The sequence below is a fragment of the Triticum dicoccoides genome, chromosome 6A, assembly GCF_002162155.2.
Source record: "Triticum dicoccoides isolate Atlit2015 ecotype Zavitan chromosome 6A, WEW_v2.0, whole genome shotgun sequence".
Classification (NCBI taxonomy): Eukaryota; Viridiplantae; Streptophyta; class Magnoliopsida; order Poales; family Poaceae; genus Triticum; species Triticum dicoccoides.
The window spans coordinates 61470027-61486262 of NC_041390.1; the positions used below are offsets into that span (position 1 = coordinate 61470027).

The 16236-nt window shown below is 45.8% G+C and overlaps 1 protein-coding gene across 2 annotated transcripts; it reads right to left on the reverse strand.

Annotated features, from left to right (window-relative positions):
* Window positions 1-10624: 10624 nt before the first annotated feature.
* Window positions 10625-15582, reverse strand: LOC119314906 (pentatricopeptide repeat-containing protein At4g01990, mitochondrial-like). Of its 2 annotated transcripts, XM_037589593.1 has the most exons (3): window positions 15233-15582; window positions 11364-12606; window positions 10625-11140 (listed from the first exon to the last, which is right to left on the reverse strand). In XM_037589593.1, the coding sequence occupies exons 1-2, from the start codon at window positions 15539-15541 to the stop codon at window positions 11386-11388; spliced, it is 1530 nt and encodes a 509-aa protein (XP_037445490.1). In that variant the 5' UTR covers window positions 15542-15582; the 3' UTR covers window positions 10625-11140; window positions 11364-11385. The 2 variants fall into 2 exon arrangements, with proteins under 2 accessions (XP_037445490.1, XP_037445489.1); XM_037589592.1 differs by lacking the exon at window positions 10625-11140 and having other exon boundaries at window positions 11160-12606.
* Between the last annotated feature and the right edge of the window lie 654 nt (window positions 15583-16236).

The following is a 16236-nucleotide window of genomic DNA, read 5'->3' on the forward strand; positions in this document are numbered from 1 at the left end:
CTGAGGAGGAGACCTGGCGGCCATGGAACATAGCTCTCCTACGGCCTTATTACACTTGAAGCCACATGCTTTTCATATTACATATTTCAACAATGTATATATTATGATTAATATAATAAACTGGCATCCTTGCTATCAAGCAGGGCCTCCGCCATTTTTTTCTTCTTCAAATATCTGTTAACATGGGGGCTTCCTGTTCAAACATAGGTGTATTCACCAAAGAGAACATTGCGTTACTACCCTCCTGATGCAGCTATCACGCCACAACAAAGCTTGGGAGCTTCACACCCAAGGGGCTAAAGAGAGTCTTGTTGCTACGCACAACTCAAACATAGGCACCCATTGAGCACAGCTCACAAAGTTACTTGGGGGCTCTTTGCGTCAAATACCAAAGAGTTTGAAAGGACCCTTATAGCTGGGTATCGACCCACGGCTTGGAAGCCTGGTGTATTCACCTAAAACCCCGGGTTAACCTGCCTTCATCAAGTAAGCCACTCCTATCCAGGTAATCCTGGCACGACCCGTCGAACGTTTGACAGTTACTCTCATTGAGACCCTGAACTTGTCAAAGTTAAAACGATGATTGGTTAGTTGGAGGGCCATCTTAAAAGGCTTTGCCAAAATGGTTTAACTCAGTGGCCTGGCAGCCCATGAAAAGCCTCGATTTGGGCCTGGCAGCCCTCGAAAAGCCTCGACTACAGTTTTTTGTCTGCTTTTTCTGCCAAGTTTTTGTTTTTCGTGAGGTCTACGTTAAACCAGAGTTTCTTAACCCGGCATGGCTTATGGATCTTCTGTTAAAGTATACAATTAAAGGTAATCCGGCATCCCTCAAAACCGGTCTGGCTTTGACACTTTGTCTCCAGCAATCGGCCGGTGTTCATCACAACCCGGTTTTATATCATATATGCCAACATGGCATGGTGGAAGTTGGGTTTTCACCTTTTCTTCAAATCACAATTGGTAAACCAACAGCAATGTTTTATATCACAGGTATGATTTATTATTGCTGCAACCGTAGTTGCTTACCAAGTTGTGTTGGGTATTTTGACCCGTCCGGTGGTAAACCGCCTGGACAGATTTTCCTTATGCAGGCACAGGGATTGCATAATATTGTAAAAATACATACGCCAGTACTGAAATTCTCATGATAAATCAACGCAAAGTGTATTCCGCTGCACGAGGGCAACGGATCAAAGTATTTCCACTAGCTTATTACAAGGCGCTTGAAGGCCCAAAATATGGTATTTCCAGCAGAACAAGGTTTCTGGAGCATCACTCTAATTGCCGGATCAAGTCTCATTACCATGTTGATGCGAAGTTGATGGGTCATCTAGCGTCGGTTCAGCCTCTTCTTCCCCACCTAGCGGCTGGAAGTTTGTGGTGGTCCAGTCAATCCGGGTTAAGGCCTGAAAGATAGCTTCTTCACTGATAAGTTCTGACGGATCAATATCAGGGGCATAAGTGTGCTTATGGATTCCTGGAATAAGATTTTGCGCCTCCGGAATGACAGGGTTAGCCTGTTTGTTGTTGGCATCATAATAAGACCGGTGAACCGTCAAGTTAGCATCTTCTGCCAGCTGACTCGCGAGAGGACGCATTTCCCTTGTCACTCTTTTAAGGGCTGCATCATCAAAATCTGCCCCGTTTTCTTGTGTGCTTGGAAAGCCTTTGGCAAGGTCAACCGGATCCAAGTCAGCTATCCATGCTTTGGCTCGGGTAAGTGCCAACAAAACACCGGCCCTGGCAGCAGATCGCTTCACCTCTTCTAGCTGTGCTGGTACCATGGATAGCCTTGTCAGAGTATCCTTGATCAGTGTTGGGGTCGGATTGTCATAGGAGGCTGCACAGATAACCCGTTGAGCACCGGTGTAAAGTTGTTCCAGAAGAGTATATGTTGCTTTCAGCTTCATCCGTACATTTGAGCCCAGATGAGTAATGCGGCTCCCTGCAACGGTTTCAGAATTTCATATTTCAACCGACACCTTACAACATGGATATTTCAAATACTTTGCTAGGAGTACTTACCAAATACTGCGGAGGTCATGGCGTTCACTTGGCACTTTAACCCAGAAAGCTCTTCTGCCACCGGTTTAAGTGCAGATTCGGCGTCTTCAGCCCGTTTCAGCAATGTCCCCTTTTCAGTGTCCCAGTTGGCACGTTCCGTCTTGAATTCTTCTTTTAGTCGTTCTATGAAAGTTAAAGCGGCTCGAAGTTCATCTTTGGCTTTGGAAGATTCTTCTTGCTGAGATTTGATAATTTCTTGAAGATCAGCAATCTGCGTCTGTTGATGGTTTATGTCAGCCTGCCAAAATCAAGAGGAGCATTTCAATATTTTATCAAAAGTCCCAAGCATACAACTGGTTCTACACTTGGCACTTGGGGGCTAATGCGGATTAATTCTTTCTTACTTCTTATTCAAAGTCCCAAGGATTCATACAAGTTTCAATCCTGGCACTTGGGGGCTAATGCGGATTAATTTTTTCTTACTGCTTATTCAAAGTCCCAAGGGTTCATACAAGTTTCAATCCTGCACTTGGGGGCTAATGTGTGTTTGTTCAAAAAACTTAAAAGTCAACAATGTGCAGCTTGGAAATTCAAAGTCCCGGTTTGTTTTTACAAATTAAACCGACCCTTGGGGGCTACAGGATACAAGGCAATGAAAATACAAAGATAAGGAGGAAAATGTTTACCTCATAATGTTCCTTCATCAGATTTACCAAGTCAGCCTCATTATCTCGACTTGTATAAAGCCGGTTCAAGAAACCGGAATGAAGATCCTGGGCAGAAAGATTAGCATATTTTGACATATCAGTTTCCATCTTCCTCTTGCCCATTGAAATAAACTCATCCTTAGCGGTATGTTTTGCCAAGACAACTGGATCACCCGGAGCGATATAAGCAGTGCCAGTAACAATAACGCCATCGTCTTTGGCTGGGCTTGGCGGATTAGCACTTGACTTCAGTGGATCAGCAGCCGGACTTGCAGGCATAGCATGTGGACTTGAGGTATCCTCATGTATGGCCGGATCAGCTTCCGGCGGATTAGCATTGATAGTTGGCTCTGGCAAGGTAAAATCATCCATGAGATTATCGAGATTTTTATCAAGATCCTCAGGAGCTTTCTCCGGCTCAACTTCATAGGTAGGGGCACTGGTCTTGGCCTTCTTACTCAAACGAGCTTGAGCACTAATATTAAAACAAAGATTAGCATGGTCAACTGAGTTATGAAAGAGAAGGGAAGACTACACACTTACCCAGGGACGGTTTTCAGTGGAGGCAGCTGAGTGGTTGATGAACCACCAGACGAATTAGAAGATGCCTAATAATTTGAATCAGATGAATTGAGAGGGCATCGGAAGAAACCTTTCAAAAGATAACGTTTTTCAGAAGAACAAGCAACCTCTGGACGACGTTTCCGGTTTGGGGTATGAGGTAAACCGGAAGAAGTGACCTGTTGACCATTGTGCCGGGTTGTGCGACGCCCTTCGGTTTGCTGTGTCTTCAAAGAAAGTTTTTGATCCAAATGAGCAACAGGGTGAGAGCATTTCACTTTTCGAACTGCACGGCGAAATCGTTGAACCGGCACAAGTTCCGAGTCAGAAGAAAAACAAATTACCTCAACATGATCTGCATGGCTGGCCTCCGCATCATCCTGGAAATAATCATTGTCAGTAAAATATATGGATAGAAGTCAAGGGAGTCAAACTTTACCTCTTCAGCCGAGTCATCGACATCTTCTGGTGGTTCTGAAGACTCAACAATTTTCTTTTTGGCAGCTTTCTTGATGACCTTGGTCTTACTACGAGGAGCCTTAGCTACTTTGTCTTGAGTTTTCTTTTTCCAAAAAGAGCTACTGGCCTATGGGATTGCACAAAGGTATTATTATAGCAGTGTCAAAGCGGAGAAGGATAAGGAAAAGTACAAGGTTAAAATATTTACCCCTGGCGGTTTGTTGGAGGCGTAAAAAGGACGCAGACCAATTTGAGTACATACGGCGAGCGGTTCGTCGAGTATTTTCTTTACACTTTCACTGACTTCATCGTCCGTCAGTTCTACTGAATTAAACCGTTGAGGATCATTGGTGTTGCCAGTGTATTCGAACATCAATCCGGGCCGGCGGCTTAAAGGAAGAATGCACCATGAAATCCAGCAACAGATGAGATCAACACCAGTTAAACCGTTGGCAAGAAGAGCCCGAAGTTTGGCGAGTTGAGGTGCATAGGCTTGTCGATCTTTGGCAGGCAATCTCTGAGATAAAGGGTGATTATTGCTGAGCTGGTGCGGGCAGTAGCCCGGCAAGGGATTCTCTTCAGCATGGGCGGTATTCTGACAATAGAACCAGGTTTGGTTCCAGTCTTTTGGATGGCTGTGAAGTTTGGAGTGAGGAAAATCAACTTCTTTCCTCTTTTGGATTGACACACCGCCAAGTTCAGTATTAGGTCCATCAGAAAATTCCGTTCGGCGGTTTAGGTGAAAGAGATCTAGAAAGAGGTCAACAGTTGGTTCTTCTTGCAGATAAATCTCGCAGAATACTTGGAAATTGCATATGTTGGACACAGAATTTGGTCCAATATCTTGAGGATGAAGTTGGAGCCTGGCAAGAACATCCTGAAATTTTTTTGATCTGGGAGGACTGAAACCTCGAGCTAAATGTTGCAAGAATATAATCACTTCTCCATATTGAGGTTCAGGGGGGCACTCAGGGCCAGGAACTCGCCAACGGAGGACATTTTTTGAAGCCAAAGCGCCGGTGGTGATATATTCATTGATTTGCGTTTCTGTGATCCGAGACAGAACCCAGTTGCAAGCAGCAAATTGTTTCGTCATCTTACAAAGTCTGTAAAAGGAAAATGGACGGTTTACGATTGGCGGTTCGTATGTGTTTGTCAAAATGTTAAACCAGCAATTCAAGGTATACGTATGAAGTGAACCGAGCATGGCTGTTCAAAGTCTAGATGGCAGTTTAAGAGAGGGCTAATGACATACGACGGATTATCAACACTAAAGGATAAACCGCCTTTTGGAGGCAGAACCCCAAGCTGGAAATTTGTTAAGTGTGGAACAAACAGGTTTCACAAGTTGCAATTATTATTTTGGATCAAACGGTCGCTCTGGAAGGAAAAATTTCTAAACCTAAAACAGTGCAGAGAAGTTCATACACTCAAAGAGGGCTTCCAAACAATGGAAATGAGATCTATTTTTATGCAAGATAAGCGCAAACAATTGCTGCAGCAGTTCTACGTTGTTTTTACAATCTAAACATGGTATTGGAGGTGAAAACTAACAAGGGTTTGCATCGGGCGGCGATGACCGCCGATGAACTCAACAAAAAGTTCCAATGCAGATCTGAGAAGGGGAAGGAGAAGAACTCACGGATGTGGACGAGCTGCGGAGGTTCACCGTCGATTTCTGGTCAGAGTCAGGTCAATGCAGCGGCCTGAGTCGGTGCGGACTGGAAGATCAACGACGGCGGCGGCGGCGATACTTGAGGTCTTCGGGTCGCGAGGAGGAAGACGATGCGGTTTGGAAAGGGAGAAAATGGAAGGCGCCCCTGTTTTATTTATAAGGAAGTGGGATAAAACAGCAGGCGCAAAAATCGAGGAATCGGAGGCGGCAAAAGAGGATGCAGTTGTCGCCTCGATCTTCGGGAATTAATTAAAGAGAAGGGAATCTTTATAAAACTTTTTTATACAGGAATGACGTCACAATGATTTACTACAGTAACAGAAGATGATGTCATGGCGATTCATCAAAGTTCACAGGGAGAAGACAATATGGCGGTTTACGAGAATTGCCGGAAGTTCAAGGATTGAAGACTGACATGAACAGGTTCAAATCAATCTGGGGCCTAATGTTGAGGATATAACCACTGAGGGTAAACCGCCCAGGAGGGGCCGGTTCACCTTCAGTTATACTGAAGCCCAAGGAAACCCGGAAGATGGCACTTTACGGATGAAGCTTAGAGGCCCAGAGCCCACAGGCGGTTTAGGGCCCATGATAGTAAACCACCATGATTGTATAAACTTGCATTGTAAGATAAGAAAGAAAAGACCGAGGCGGACACTTGTATGAGCCAGCCTCGGGACTCTGTAGACCGGCCGGGATCCTCCTGAATATATAAAGGGGTGACCCGGCGGTGGTTCAGGGACAGAAAAAACAACAACTCGAAGCCAGACAAAGAGGATTCACCCCCTGGTCTTCGAAACCCCAGCAATACCAATCACAACTAGATGTAGGCTTTTACCTTCATCGAAGGGGCCGAACTAGTATAAACTCTCGTGTCCCTTTGTCCGGTTTAACCCCTTCAAGCTAACCCGTAGTGATGGCTCCACGACTAAGTCCTTCCATGAGGACATCTGCCGTGACAATTCCACGACAGCGACCGTTCTCCTCCAGAGCATGCTGCATGGTGGCCTCCAGTGCGACCTAGTAGGCCGCCGCCTCCTCCTCCGGCTCGGCCTCCGAGAGCGGCGGTCGGACGGTGGGGTTGAGCTGTTTGTCGCGGCGACTCTCCTCCTCCTGCTCCATCGCAAACCAGGGCTCCTAGGCGGAAGAGTTCAGCGCATACGCTGGGAGCCGCCTGCTCCGGTGTCAGCAACTCGTGACGCCTACGCACCTCCTCCGCGTGCGTCCACGCCGACCGGGGCACCGGCCAGCACTGGAATACGGTACAGGTCTAGATGCAACCATGGGGCAGATTGACATATGAGTACTGGAGGGGCTAGCGGTATCTCTCTCCCGTGCCGGCGAACTGCGTCGAGGAGGTGGTGGCAGCGGTGCGCGAGCTCGCGCTGGGGCAGAACTTTCCCTTGCCCTTGCTGCTGAAGAAGCCCATGGCATGCTAGGGGCTCTGGTCGTCGGTGAGGGAGCAAGCGTGGCTAGATTTGGACGGGGGGTGGAAGTGGATGAGCCCTCCTTCCCCCTGCATGCTTGTATTGAAAAGGATGGCAACCCGCAGCTTCCACCCACTGCCATGTGGGACCGAGGTAGGTGGCCGCGTTTAATTCAACCATGGGTGGTGGTTGGGCGGCCGACTAGTGGGGACGCGGCGGACACAGAGAGGACGCGCGCCATGTCTGCTTCGTGTCCGCATGAAGGCAAACTAGACACAAATTTGGGCCTGAAATGCGTCTAGACGGACACTGAGCGGACACGATTTAGGTTTGGGTCCTTGAGTTGGGCGGGATCCCGAGTTGGGCAGACGCTTTGGTCTGTTTCGTCTTAAACGGACACGCGCGGACAGTTTGGGTCGGCCGGTTGGAGTTGCTCTGACTGGTTGTCGTGTACGGTCGTGTTCCTTGGGTTTGTTGATGTTTATTGGGGACTTGGCTGCAAAAAAGAAAAGAAAAATGATTTTTTTTGAAATGGTCACTGGGGGGGGGGGGAGACTCCCCTCCTGAATATATTTCAAAAGCGGTAGAACTCAGAGTTTACAAGTTGCGGGAGGAGAGGAAGTCACGCCACAGACCGGCGTGTCCTTTTAACGTCTCAGTCCTAAGACGATGAGACCAGGTAATTAAATCTTCTAGAATAGCACAAAGAGTTTGGGATGCATCGAGTTCAAGGTTCTGGAAGACCTTTTTGTTCCTAGCATCCCAAATCTTCCACAAGATGAGGAGCAACATAAAGGGTCGAACGGTGTCAGGCAGCGCTGACGGGAGCGTGGTGGAGAAGAGCCCATCGATGGGCGCGGCGAGCGGCTGGAGCCCAAGCCGTTGCCAGATCCGGTGAGCAGCTGTGCACGAGAAGAAGAGATGATCACAATCCTCCACCGAGCTGTTGCACCGAGGACAGACATCCGAGTCCAGGATAGTTTTCTTGCGCAGGTTCTGCCGAGTGTTCAACCGGTCAAGGTAGAATAACCAGCCAAAAATCATTACTTTCTTTGGGACTCTTGAGTCCCAAATAGCCGAGAGCATCGGGTCAGCAAGCTGGGCAGAGAGAGCGGCATAAGCTCCCCGAGTAGAGAAGCCATCTCCATTAAGTAGCCGCCTAGAGTCTAGTACCTGGGAAAGTGAAACATCCCGCAACAAAGAGTTCAGAGAGGCAAGCTCTGCGATCGCAGTAGAGGTTAAACGATTATTAAGGGCAAGTTCGATCCCATCCTGTAAAATAGTGGCTACTAAAGCATTTTGGTTTGTATGGTGGGAAAAAAGAGCTGGGAAGACTATAGCCAGTGGTTCTGGTTGTAGCCACCGATCTAACCAAAAGAAGATGGAGCAACCATTACCAATGGTGCAATGGGAGATCTCTCTCAAACTCTGGAGGTGTTTAAAAATGGTCTTGGTAAGGAAGGAGCTGTTCTTGCCAAGGCCTATGTGGAGAGGTGAGTGGTGGAGGACCAATCCTTCCAAGGTAGGTTGTCGGCATGCTGGAATTTGTAAGCAAATTTCAGCAGTAGACAAAAAATTTGTGCATGCAAGTTCTTAACACCTAGACCACCTGCCGCTCGAGGAGTACAGACTTTGTCCCAAGCAACCAAGCATTTTGCTCCGGAGCAAGTCTCATCGTTAGACCAGAAAAAGGTACGCCTACGCTTATCGATAGCCTCTATAACCTGGGCGGGGAGAGAGAAATAGAGCATAAAGTACGTGGGCAAACTGTCAAGTACGGCAGAAAGAAGAACAAGTTTGCCACCGCGAAAGAGAAGCAGAGCACACCAACCGGAGAGGTAAGTGTCACAGCGATGTATTACTGGTTGGAAAGCCGACGGGGGTAACTTATGCGGGGAGAGAGGAAGACCAAGGTATGTTTGTGGGAAGGAGGCGATGTCGGTGGCTAGGTCGGCAGCAAGGGTTGCTGCCTCACCAGGGTTAACGTCTAGTGGAAAGAAGGTCGTCTTTGAGAAGTTGATTTGGAGTCCAGTGGCCGCAGCAAAATCATCAAGGATAGCCTTCAGGTGCTTTGCGGCATCTGAAGAGGCCTTGACAATGATGAGGGTATCGTCTGCATATTGGCAGAGGGGGTGAAATAGGAGGCTATCGTTGTTAGCTTTAATGATTAATTGTTGCAGGATGTCTGCAATGATGATAAAGAGATAGGGGGAGAGCGGATCACCTTGGCGAGAAAAATGATTTCATGTCGGGTCTTTTATTGAAAAGAAAAATCAGAAAGCATACACACCAAAAAAAAAATCTTTTTTAGCTACACCAAAAAATATTCTAAGAGAGATGTACATGTATCTCTCTCTTCATAATAGGCACCGATTGTGACTATTTATGATGTAGCTATATGAGCCAAGCCGTGTTCACTTTGTGTCTGTATAGGAAATGCTCCAACAACATTCCGGATGCATCTCCCTTCCATTCTGTAGACACATTTTTAACAAGAAAAAACATTGCACCAGTATCAACAGAACATCAACGATCTAGTTCAGGATCGCGCAAAAAAAAACGATCTAGTTCAGGGTGTGAAAATCGCGTCACGCATCACAAATTGATTGGATGTATATAAGTCGACGCGCAACTGGCGTACAAAATTCAGCCGTTTCATGCATGCACCGACACATTTTATAGGGAAGCATCAAGTGCAGAAAATGACACAAAAAGATCTTCAAATAATTGCTTTCGAGTAAGTGGCGGTACCACAGTGCATTATCAACATCCATGTCATAGAAAGTTACTTCATTCATCATACAATATAAAATTGTTTTCAACCGCAATATATAAGATTGTTTTGCTATCTGTTTTGCAGAACGATCTTATATTATGGGACGGAGAGTGTATTTCACAATTTTTTAACACAAGATTTGGGTTTCTTGGTTCATGGTAGTATACAAAATACCTGATGGAATGCCTCTCAGGCTGTGCGAGTAAATTGCATAAAACCACCAATTGGAAGATTAGGTTTGCGAAAAACACTATAATACATTTTTTTGCACAAAACACCATATCTTCAATAATGTTTTTGCAAAAAGCACTGATCGACGGATTTGGCTCTGTTAACTGAGATTATGATAGATGGGACTCATTTTTGCCTACATGGCGTAAAATTTACACATGCACCCCTGCCTTCTTCTCCATCTCTCTCCGCTCTCTGTAAAAATATGACTGGACAAAAATCATTTTCCATGCCCACCCACGCCATCGCCCTCCATCTCCCCCGCCGGCAACCAGCGATGAGCCCAACCGCAATGCTCAACTATCGCGCCGTCCTCGGTTGGTTGGAGCCGCCGCCGCGCCGTCCTCGATCTGGATGGAGCCACTGCTACGCCGACCTTGATCTGGATCTGAGCCACCGCCGCTCTCTCTCCTCTTCTCCGCTCCACGACGGCAGCAAACTGCGGCAGGGGGAGGCCAACGGCGACTACCACGCGCGTGAAGGGTGGGGGGACGGAGGGGCCCATAAGTCATAAACACGTTCAAACGACCCTAATCCGCCCATCAGTGACTTTTGCAAAAATATTATACAAGACGTGGTGTTTTCTGCAAAAAAAAACGTATTACAATGTTATTCGCAAACCTAACCTTCAAACTGGTGGTTTTGTGCAATTTACTCGGCCTGTGCTGCCACGACACGAGAATAAATTAGAGCGGTTTCAGTTAGTTCCGTCAAACACACTGAGCACACTTTCCATTACAAACTGAATCAGGAGAACATATGCCAGATATGATGTGCCCTGTCCTTCAACACAACTTCGAGCTATTTTTTTCTCAAATACAAGTTGTAAGTATCAAGTACAAACCTTATTTCTGAATTTGCAGAGTTACATGGAAATTATTACAGTTATAGACTCATAACAGGGAGCACATCTCTTTGTCTCTTTATCAGTTAACCGCTGTCACTAGGAATAAAAAAGATACAATTCCAACTGCAGCTTATACAAGTTTGGTGCTGATACTTAATCCTGATAGACAAACAACCACCGCGAGATTATATTATCTAGGCCTTTGAGTCTTGTTGGTAAGCTTTCAAATACAGAAAAACTGGCCAAAATCTAGCTCTTACATTCGCCCGACATTGCATTGTACCCCAAATGGTTGATTAATTATGTAAGCCAGTTTCCCTAAAAAAAACACTACCTGGCGCAAACAAACAATATATCAGAAATCACTCACCGCTTCCTTGCGCCTCTTCACGAATGGTCGGCAACATTAAACATTAGAGAATACCTGGGTACTGCAATCGACTGGTTAAGTACCTGAGCAACATGAAAATAATTGAAAATGACTCCTCCATCGTATTAGCAGCTTAGATAGATGGTACACAGTAGTCAGGGGGTCAAATGTAAAATGCCAAAAGACCTTGCAATTCATGTACTTCATCCGGTGACATCAAGTTTTACACGAGATAACGACATCTTCAACAAGTCATAATTCTGCTCTATAATAAAGAAAAATTCTACAGTGGCCTCGAGTTCTTACAAAGTTTCTTTCCTTCTCAGTTTCAATTGCCGGAAACACGCTCCAGCAATTTCGTCGTCTCAGGGCCAACGTGAATCCCATCATCTTCGATGCGCTGAGCAATGGATGGGTTGGTTCTACCTGCAGCTATATAGGTCCGCACCATGCCCTCATAAGCTTCCGCATCAAGGCATTCGAGCTTCTTCAGGCACTCGCAGAAAGACTCCACACCATCAACATCCTTTGACTCTTCATAGTGCTTCAGAAATCTGCTCGTAAGCTTTTCCGATGGCACCCATTTGTGTGCCGTAAGCATCTTCTTTGCATCTCTCAAGATCTCCAGTGCCGCGGTAACATCAGATTTGTCCAAATAGAACTCGGCAAACATGTAAACCGTCCTCCCGTTGCAATGGCCCTGAGACATGGTGCTCTGACGGATAGCCTCAGCTTCGTCTATCATGCCCTTATCAAGGTAAGCTTTGATCATGACATTTGTTATCCTCATGTCGTAATGTTCATTACTCGATTCCCACTCCTGAAAGATTTGCTGCAAAGACTCAAGGTCATCAATCATACTCAGAGCTTCAAGCATCACAAGATAGTTTTTGTTCGAGCATTTCTTGAATGTGGACTTCAAAGACTCCCAGATCCTCTTAAGCTCGGTTGAATTGCCAGAACGGGCATACAAAGAGATGAGGAAATGCCAGGACAACAACTCAGCTTTATCCATGACTTCCTCAGCTTTCTTTAGGGCCACTTCTGCCTTTCCAAACAGCTCTTGTTTAAGGTAATTGTTTGCCATCATAGTGTACAAGGACCAGTGAACTGGAGCCACCTTCTGCAATTCTTCCAGGACTTTCTCTGCAGCCTCCAGGTCATTCATTGTAACATAGCTTTCTATCAATATGCAATATGTAAAATTGTTAGCACTTATACCACTTTCTCGCATTTCTTCAAATGTGGAGGGGATTTTCTCTGGCTGGCCCGCCTTTTGGTACAAAGTCATCAAGTTGTTGTACAACAGTGTATTTGGAACAATGTCCATGACTTTCATCTTCTCATAGAGTTCCAGACCTTTGCTTGCCATTCTGTGTTCACCATAGCAGTTAAGCAAAGATGAATAAGTTTTCTTTGACTTATCAGGAAGGCTCCAGAAATATTCTTCAGCTGCCTGTATCCCATGCACTTTTGAAACCAGGCCAAGCCGCAGCGCTTGATGCCCAGGTATCAACTTTGCTCCACGAGATTCCATCCAGTCCATCAACTGGGTACAAAACAACACAGCTGGATATTATACAGTGAACATAAAAAAGATACTCTGCTCAGAAAGAGGTTGCACCAGAACAGCATATGAAATCTCTACAGTGAACATAAAAAAGATCCTTAGGAGAGACGCATTAATGCCATCATAATTTAAACCTCTACTGTTAGAACTTGAACCTTCATTTCCTATTGTGAAGTCTTACTTTCCTTCCCTCTAGGACATATTTTCTCCAGGTTTTTGCCTATTTATGTGTGAGAATCGACATCCCCGACTTAGCAGTAGAGTGTGTTACGGGCAAGCTACCAATGGCAGATTAATTCCCCAAAATTGGAAATTAACTCTATTTAAGACCATTCTTAACCATCAATTGTTTTTGTGGTAGAGCTCATTGTTCAAATCTCAGACTGTATATGTTTGATCAGCGGTTATTTGTACAGCACATGAAAGAGATGCTTGTTTGAAAAAATTACCCATCAAAATGTTTCTACCAATTGTCTGTTAGAAACGTTAACTACAACACAAATTCACTGTTCTAATGAACTAGCTCATGGCAAATGCATTTTCTCTCTCAATGTATTCTCTCTGGTGACAGCATTCATAATTATCAATCATAAGCTTCATAACTGAGTTTCTAATTGATTGGAAATACTGTTTGTAGAAGAATCATTTTCTGATGGGAGTGCAGCAAAACGCTCCCATGCTATCTCTTTATCATAGCGACATGTATTATTTTGGATTCAGTCCTAACCTTAACATATGCCTCTACAAATATTCCTAAATTACTGGTGTTGGGAAATGGATTACGGTCCCCGATTCCTGTGCCAGTGTGCGCCCGAGTCAATCCCTACCCGGGCTGATCCAAGACCAAGGGACAGCATTGTGAGAGCCCAAAGGACACTTATGGATGAAGAAGGGAGGGGAGGGGACTCCCAGGATCCTACCCAAGGCCGAGAAACAGTGTTGTGAGAGGAAAGGGCGGTACCCGGAACCCAAGGCCACTTGAATGTCCCGTACGCCTCCAGAAGGCCTGGCTTCGAAAGAAATCTCCCGGGGCCGGTCCAACATGCCCCCCCTCCCCACCGCCCAGAGGACCAGGGCCGAGAGACTTCCAAGCCACGCTGGGAAGGGACAGGAGGCTCATGATATGACAACAAGAAACGTGATGTACGGAAGAGTTAGGGGGTCTCGTTGGGTGAAGATATGGTGTACAAAAGGTCCCAAATCTTACATCTGAAACCAGACACCAAGAAATGGAAAGTGCATATAGGCGATAGTGCCACCAGTTATTCGTGAGAACATGACTTCTGTGCGTCGTTTACAGTTCATATTGGTAAAATGTGAAGTAACCCTAGGACATCCCCTGCTATAAATAACTGGAGGGCTGTTGTAGTCTGACGGGACATTCTGAGTTCGTGGAGAACATCCAACTTCTATCATGTCCTTAGTTCTCCAATTGCCCTTCAGAGCCCCCTCCCGGCTCTAGGGCCGCTCACTTGTCAGGACTTTGTATCCACCTACAACTGGCTAATTCCTAAAATCTATAAACTGTTCAATTCCAACCAAAAGCAAGTGAAGCTTGTTTCAAGAATTAAAAAACACTATAATTAAGCAAACACCCACCAGTTGCTAGTTTTTGTGCAAATACAGAAAATCCAGGGTTTCATAAAGAAAACTGCTGGTACATCAACATGTTGCTTATAGGCCCAGCATTTGTGGCCTATCTGTTTTACAAAACATCACCCTTATACTAAAATAACAACAGGTCTGACTGTCGATCCCTCTCAAATACAGCCATCTGCTTCCCTCCTCTACACGTCAGCACCTGCATGGATGCACTAAATCAACACGCGTAATGGAACCTAAAGCCACCGACTCACTGGTCATTTAAGTCCAATCTTTTAATGTTTATTTATTAAGCCACTTCAGTAAAATTCAACTCAATGCACCAAGTGTCTAAGTCTGAGGCCAAAATCATCTTATACACAATCATCTTTTTCATACTATTTCCTATCACGTTATCAGACAACGAAAAGTGAAAACCAAGGAGCTATAATATTTACTCCCTCTGTTCAGAATTACTCGTCCAAGAAATGAATGTATCTAGATGTATTTTAGTTGTAGATACATCTATATTTGTGACAAGTAATTCCGAACGGAGGGGGTAGAAAGAAAAGGAAGCTGCGGCACCTCTTCAAAGTTCCCAGGAAGGACAGGCAGCGGCACATATATCACCGTTATTATTACTGATACACAATTCCCTTCCTGCCTATAATGCTGACCTCTGAAGCTGGAGCAATGTGCAGTATGGCACCTAGTTTCAGTTAGCGTCAGATATCAAATTACCATTGTGGTGATTGCCAACACAATCAGTTGACCCTGGCCCATTCTTCAGTCTTAAAAGGAACATTCAGTTTGCATCGTGCATTTCCAATAGTGTGGCCTTAAATCGAAATTATCCACAAAGAGAATGCGGAATGGAGATGCATCCCGAACCCACTACTTTCAGCACGAATACGCTAGTACTATGTCAAATGTGGCATCGAACAGCAATATATATGAAGCCGCAAACGCATCCCGATCCAAATCAAGCCACAATTTTGCGGGGAGATTGGGGGTGGGGACTCACCTCGAGCGCGCAAGCGTTGCTCTTGAACTTGCGGAGCTTCCGGACGTAGGCGACGATCTGGTCCGCGGAGAGCGGGCGCCGCTTGCGGAGATAGTTGTCCATCTCCGCCGCCACCATTCCCGGCGGCCTGCCGTACAGCCTCGAGATTCTCCTGTAGAGCGGGGCCCACGATGGATCAAAGCCGCCCCGCTCAGGGACGGCCGTCTGGGCCTGCGCCTGCGCCTGCGCCTGCGCGAGCTCGTGCGCGAATCTTGCCGGGGCAAGGGAGATGCGCCGCCGGGCCTCCGCGGCGATCGCCGTGCGCAACATGGGCGGCTGACCGGGTGTCCTGTTTGGCCGCGTCCCTTGGGGTTTGCTGAGGTTTTTGGGGGGCTTGGCTGTAAAAAGAACGATTTCCTGACCGGTGTTTTCTCTTTTTTTTTTCAGATGAGAAAACATTATAGGGAAGCATCAACTATCTACTACTTCTAGAGATTTCAACAAGTGACTACATATAAAGCAAAGTGAGTGAATCTATACTTCCTCCGTTTTTAAATATTTGTCTTTCTAAAGATTTCAACAAATGACTACATACGAAGCAAAGTGAGTGAATCTACATTTTAAAATAAGTCTACATACATTCGTAAGTTGTAGTTTATTTGAAATGTTTAGGGTGTGGAAATTGCATCACAAATTGATTGGATGCACAACTCGACGCGCAACTGGCATACAAATTTCAGCTGTGTAATGCATACACTGACACGCTTTATAGGGAAGCATCAACTGCAGAAAATGACACAAAAGATCTTCAAATAATTACTAGTACTTTCTACATTATTAATTTGGGGATCATGGTTCATGGTATACAAAATGCCTGATGGGAACTCAAAAGGAATAATAAAAATATTACGGCTCGCTATGCTCCCTCCCGCTCCCACGCTCCTGCGGCGCGTCGTTCCGACGCCTGCAGCCACCGCCGCTCAAATCACGGCCGCCTCTCCGCTGGCTTCTGCCCCATCGACCTC